Below are 6,540 nucleotides of genomic sequence, written 5' to 3'. Positions count from 1 at the left end.
TTTTTTTTTTTTTTTTTAAAGATTTTATTTTTTCCTTTTTCTCCCCAAAGCCCCCCGGTACATAGTTGTGTATTCTTCGTTGTGGGTTCTTCTAGTTGTGGCATGTGGGACGCTGCCTCAGCGTGGTCTGATGAGCAGTGCCATGTCCGCGCCCAGGATTCGAACTAACGAAACACTGGGCCGCCTGCAGCGGAGCGCGCCAACTTAACCACTCGGCCACGGGGCCAGCCCAACCCTTCCTTCGTTTTTAAGGCTGAATAATATCCCATTGTACGGATATACCACATTTTCTTTATCCATTCATCAGAGGATGGCCATTGGGGTTGTGCCCATCTTTTGGCAATTGTGACTGGTGCTGCTGTGCACATGTGTGTCCAGGAGTTTGTTTGCGTGCCAATCTTCAGTTCTTGGACTTGTGCCTAGGAATGGGCATGCTGGGCCGAGGGCACTTTCTGAAGGGAAGGGCAGAGTAAAGGACTGAAAGTTGTGGGAGGGGGCAAGGGAGAAGCAAGGAAAAGGGAAGTCACTCTTCATCCTGATGGGGTGTGAAGACCTATGAGGAAACGTGACTCAAAGCTGCACCATCAAGCAAACGTTGGGGTTTCTTGTGTGTGCCACTCACGGACCTGTCCCGACTTTTGCATCTTTGCTTGTGCTAATTAACTTTTGGCCATCTCAAAAAGGCAAATTCACCTGCGACTGACAAAGATTTGCTGTCAGGAGGAGAATGAGAGGAATGTGCCAGGGCTCTGAAGGCAGTTCCTATCGAGGAGCCCCAGGGGTGTCGGCGAGCTGGGGCTGCTCTCATGGAATCCTCATGTGACCTCATGGGGGGTCAGCACTCATTTGAATGCCTATGTTTCGGCATGCTGGTTAAGCAAGCACCTTACTTTATAGTCTCACCTTGTGGGAATTCCTCCCTCCCTCTCTCTCTCCCTCCCTCTCTCCCTCCCACCCTTCCTCCCTTCCTCCCTCCCTCCCTTTCTTCCTTGTATATTTATTGTGCTCCTACTATGTGCCAGCCACCTGGGCTTAGGTACTGGGGAGACAATGATGACCAAGACAGATGTGATCCCTGCCTTTTGGGAGCTTACTATCTCATGCCTTTATCTCCCAGGATACCTAGCCCAGGGCTGGGCACAGAATAACACCTATCTAGCTGACAGATGCTTTTGGAAGAAACTACTTCCAACTCTCAAGTGGCACAGGATACAGAGGAGCACATAAGCTGGCAGCCGTGACCTCAGGGTTTTTTCATGGAATCCATGAAAGATCTAATGTACATGACCAAAGGTTTTCCACTCTAGCTGCTCAGCCGTTCCTTTGAAAGCTTCTCTCTGGCTGCCTTCTCCTACCAGAAGAAACCTTTCATCTCCTGGAAGGTTGCTAAAACATGACTTCTTCAGTAGCTCACAACAGCTAATAGGCGTTTTTGTTGATGGGCCGTGTGACCCAAAAGGAAGCTAGACTGGCGTGTGGTGGTGCCTTCGAAGGGGGAAACCAGCTCTGTTCCTTTAAGAGTGGCTGCCAACTGCCTCCTGGGATTTGGTTTTCAGGGGGTACCCTCACCTCACTTGTGCCCTTTGGACTCTCTCCTGTCCTGTTGCCCAGGTGTCACTTGAGGGCTAGTGGCGACCATACACAGCTAAATTAGCTCGCCAACTGTCCTAGGTGGCATACTGGCAACCGCTGGGCCATGTGCCCACAGATGACACAGTTGAATTTGTCATGAAAATCTGCTTTTTGTCCACGTGGGGCTGAGAGGTGAAACGGTTCCACTGGATGATGCTTAGCTAGGAAACAAGGAGACCAAGGCATGACCTGGTGCCTGTCCTCAGGTCAAGCCACCAAAAGGTGGTTTAAATTGTTTTATTGTGGTAAAATACTTATAGCATAAATGTTACTATTGTAAACGTTTTAAAATATACAGTTGAGTGACGTTAAGTACATTCACAATGTCGTGCAACCATCGCCACGATCGAGGTTCAGAACTTTTTCATCACCCCAAAAGGAAACCCTGTACCCGTGAGGCTGTCACTTCCCGTTCCAGGCTACTTTCTGTCTCTATAGATTTGCCTGTTCTGGACGTTTCATGTACATGGAATCATACACCGTATAGCCTTTTGTGTCTGGCTTCTTTCACTTAGCATAATGTTTTCAAGGTTCATCCATGTTCTAGCGTGTATCAGCACTTCATTCCTCCTCATGGCTGAGTAATATTCCATTGTGTATCCCTTCATCAGCTGAATGCCATTTGGGTGGTTTCCACTTTCTGCCTGCTGTGACAGGGCTGCTATGAACATTCGTGTATAAGTTTTTGTTTGAACACCTGTTTTCAGTTCCTTGGAGTATATGCCTAAGAGTGGAAGCAAAAGTTTTTTATGAGGATAAACTTGGCCATCTCCCCCGTGTTTTTCAAAGATGAAACAGAAAGAATTATGCTTCCTTATCGCACTTTGGAGAGATCATGGCTGGATATATGAACCTTGTAGCTAGCAGGGAGTTAAAACCCTGGGATAGATACAGGATTCTGCTTGCAGAGTAACTCCCTACACCATTCAAAGCAGGGATCCCAGACCTAAATGCTTTCAGGCTGATCATGGAAGAGAGCAGAACAGGCTGGGTGGGGACCGTTAAATTGGAGAACACACATGTCGCCTCTCGCTCTAGCCAACTGTTGACATGCAGGAATGCGGACACAGTGTTGCCAGATCTGATATTTTTTTCAAGAAAAGCTGGAAATCTGGATTTTTAAGTGAAATCTCTCAATTTTAAAATAATGGATGTTCGGATTTTCTTTTGGTTTAAAACCCTGGGCCAAACCCCCTGTGGTCAGTCGGCTAGATTTGGCTTCTGGCTGCTGGTTTGCAACCTCTGATTGACAGCAGGAAGTGTATCTCTCTCCAGTCACTCCCGCCCCTCTCGTGGTCCTTCCTTCCCTTCCCCCATCCTCCCAGCCCCATATGGACATACTTTGCTTTTCGATTCTTTCTGCAGCCTGCCCTCCTTTTCTCACTGCTTTCTCTTCTCTCATCAGATCACCTCTCGGATCTTCAGGGCCGGGCAGAGGGTGATCCTGGTGTATCCTGGGACTTTTACAGCAGTTCTGTGTTGGGTAAGCTTTAAGTGGGACTCTTCCCACCCTTGTCCATTGCTCCAAGATGTGGGATTTACTTTGGGTTTACTGGTTCTTCCCAAAGACAGGAGTCACCCTATGGAAGTGGCCCTTCTTCACCTGTTAGTAGCTTACAGACCCTTTCAGCTCCAACCCTAGCCCATGCTCCCCCCAGACCCAGCACTCATTGGCCTCAATGAGGAGATGCCACTGATTTCAACAAAGCCATCCTTCATTAGCCCTCTACTGCTCCGCACTCTGGGTATTTTGTTTTATTCTCTCTCTTCCAAGGTCCCTTTCTCCTCCCTTGCTTTATCCTAACCCTGCCAGAAGCCCCTGTGTGCATGGTCACCTGTTCTGGTATTGCTCACACTCAAGAGGGACCCGGCCCCTCCTCTGGCAGTTACCATTCCCTCCCTACCCTGCCCCGTGATGCACACCGAGTTTCTGAGATAGCTGCCGGCCCGAGCCCTTAGCCCCCTGGCCCAGCTTGCCTTTCGCGGAAGAGCGGGGAGTCTGTCTGTGGCAGTCATCTAGCACTCACTCATTAGGCCAGGGGCTGCAGATTGAGGGAGGTGCCCACCCCTAAGCTTGGGGGAAGCTGGAGCAAGAGAAGGTTGCAGTGGAATGAAACAAACCATGTCCCAACTCATGGCTGGGGAAGGGTAAGGTGAGCCCCCTTCGGGCTTCTGGGGATCCCAGCAGGCAGTTGGTGCAGTTTGGGAACACCACGGGCAGCGAAGGAGCTTCAGCCTTCCACTCCAGCAGCTGAGCAGCTCATCCTTCCCCTCACCTTGCTCTTTTCCAGTTGAAAGGTGGAGGAGGGGAGTGAATCTCTGGCCACAAAATGCTGTCTTCCAGGGCTAGAACTTTCTTGTGCCCTCCTACGGCTGTGAGCCATGGGAAAGGGAACCTTGGCCCCGACCAGGCGGCTGTGGGCTCCTTTATCTCCTAATCACACCCCTTTATCTTGTTGGAGCATTTCTGTTCTTCAGTTTTGTGCATGAGGCTAAGTCCTAATTCCCTGTGTGCCTTCCTTACAGAGGAAAAGGACGGGTTTGCCTGTGACCTCCTCCATAATCCTCCTGGGAGCTCTGATCAAGAAGGAGATGATGTGGAAGAGGATGATTTTATGTTTGAGCTCTCAGACAAGCCTCTTCTCCCTTGCTACAACCTCCAAGTATCAGTGTCCCGCGGGTAAGTGTCTGAGAGATCTATGGGGACTAAGTGCCAGGATCCTGGCAACCCCTGGCCTGCCTCCCCGGGAAGGGTGGAGTTCTCCAGAAAGAAGCTGAGACCTGGAGAACAAATGCTGGAGCTTAGGAAAGATAATACACGACCAAGGCCAGCCTGACTTTCCAGCCTAGATAGTTACATTCCGAATATAGGCTGTAAGCTCTAGATATATTGACTGTGTGTATTTCCCAAACCCCAAATCTAGACTCACTCTCTGAAGGGTTTTTGCACTGTTCCTGGGTGTAAGGGACGATCTGGGAGATATTTGGGCTGATGAACTATTAGAATCTCTGGAACATTTTTGTGGTTTCTGGGGACAGCCAGACAGAATATTTGAAATTGAGATTCTTGCAAACGCTGGGACATATGGTTGCCATAGCTCTGGGGCCACTGGGGTCCTTAAGCAATCCTCAGGCTGGTTTCTCGTAGCCTTAATGTTGGTGAGATGATGGGGCACGGGCGCTGTCACCTCAGATTACTGTGTCTGTTATAATGGGGATCACCCATTTTCAGAGACTAGAATATACCTGATACTTAACGTGAGACTGAACCCAGTTTAATCTTTATTTGATGATTCAGAAGGGAGTTGGGCAGCCTGCAGGGCCGTGGCTCTTGCCGGGTTTCACATCTGGCGGCGTGTGGCAGAGCTGGCTAGGAGGATGCTGGATGAATTGTCCTTTTGTTCTTAGCCTCCATCGTTATGTTTTTTTCTTCTTCTTGGTGTCTTCACATATTTCAAATACCTTTGCAAACCCTTTTAAGGGTACTTTTTCTTTGATACCTATTTTTTAAACATCAGACCCTATTTTTTTTTGAAATAGAAAGCACATGAATTGCACATGACGGGTGGGGGGTGGCGGGGGGCGAACAATGGATTAGGAGCCCTTCATGTGAGCCCCTCAGGTGACAACTCTAACCACTGGACCACAGTTTCTTTGCATCCCTTCTCCCATGGCCTGATAAGAATAAAAATAGCCTATATGATGACACTAGTAGGGATCAAGTTTCAGGGGCTTTTGGTCCTTATTCTTCTGGGCATAAGCTGATCCCTGAGGGCGGGGTCGGGCCCCTGGGATATAGTATTGCACAGTTAATTAATTCCTCCAAAGTATTCAGCACCTCCTTCTCTGAAACAGGATCTTGGGCCCCAGGCAGTAAAAGGACCAGGGTCGTGTGCTTTAGGTATGGACAGCACATGGGGTAACCGAGGGCTGCGCGCCACTCAGCGAGCCAGGCAGCAGGCAGGTCTGCAGTTGAGAGCTTGGTACCTGCCAGGCTGGTTTTCCTGATGTTCCCTCCTCCAGCACCTCTTCTGAATCTGCCTTTCCCCCCAGCTGCAGCACAATGTGAAAATTTATGTTCTTCAAGGAGGGAGGGTGTAGAATGATGACTCTGAGGCCCAGTGGGGTTCAGAAGTGCCTTCTGAACCATCAAAGCAAAACTGAGTTCTGATCACCAGTGTTAATGTTCTGAGGGTTTTTTCCGTTCTTTGAAAGTGATGGTCCAAGTATATGGTATCTATGGTCCCTTTCTCTTAATCCAGAACACTCCATTCCCTGATTGTGTGAGCTGACAGAGTTTGCTCTCATTTGACAGAAATGGTGCATTTTAGGGATAAGGATTGTGGGGCTGGGTAGAAGTTTTGGGCGCTGTACAGAACATTCAATTCCAGAAACATGTCTTAAACAGTTGCACCAGGTCAAACCCTGAGGGCCGGAATACAGCTCTGGCCTTCAAAGAATCTCCAGCCTAGTGGAGGAGATAGACAAGTATACAATTAACTCTTAATAAAAAACCAAATCTCCTAAGCAGATTTATTGTTGTAAGAAATTCTAACAGTTCAGAAGGGTGTCAAGTGAAAAATAAAAGTTCCAGTCCACCCGAGCCCCATTTTTATGCCACAGAGAGAACCACAGTTTACGTATCTTTTCTATTCTTTCTGAAATGGGCTCTGTTATAAGTATTATAATAGGACTATGGACTGAGTGCCACGAGTCATGGAAGATGGGACAAGCAACCAGTTAGATGGGGGGAAGGCTTCACGGGAGCGCTGGCATCTGAGCAGGGCCAGAGAGGAGAGGCAGGTGGAGGGCGTGGCACGAGCAGAGGCACCAAGACATGCAAGTTCAGCAAGCAAGGCTGGTCCTTGATCCAATGGCCGGCACTTGACAGGGTGGAGGATGCAGTGC

General features: G+C 48.9%; 1 protein-coding gene across 10 annotated transcripts in view; it reads left to right on the top strand.

Moving 5' to 3' along the window:
* Positions 1–6,540, top strand: part of BCORL1 (BCL6 corepressor like 1) — a 62,183-nt gene that overhangs the window by 52,365 nt on the left and 3,278 nt on the right. For all 10 annotated transcript variants that reach the window (XM_046673668.1, XM_046673663.1, XM_046673662.1 and 7 more), the window contains 2 exons: positions 3,038–3,115; positions 4,159–4,312. In XM_046673668.1, the coding sequence (XP_046529624.1) occupies positions 3,038–3,115; positions 4,159–4,312 (232 nt within the window). The remainder of the gene's footprint in view (positions 1–3,037; positions 3,116–4,158; positions 4,313–6,540) is intronic.

Source organism: Equus quagga, chromosome 10 (assembly GCF_021613505.1).
Source record: "Equus quagga isolate Etosha38 chromosome 10, UCLA_HA_Equagga_1.0, whole genome shotgun sequence".
In the NCBI taxonomy this organism is placed as follows: domain Eukaryota; kingdom Metazoa; phylum Chordata; class Mammalia; order Perissodactyla; family Equidae; genus Equus; species Equus quagga.
Note: the sequence above shows the minus strand (reverse complement) of the source record. Positions and strands in the feature narration are given on the sequence as shown.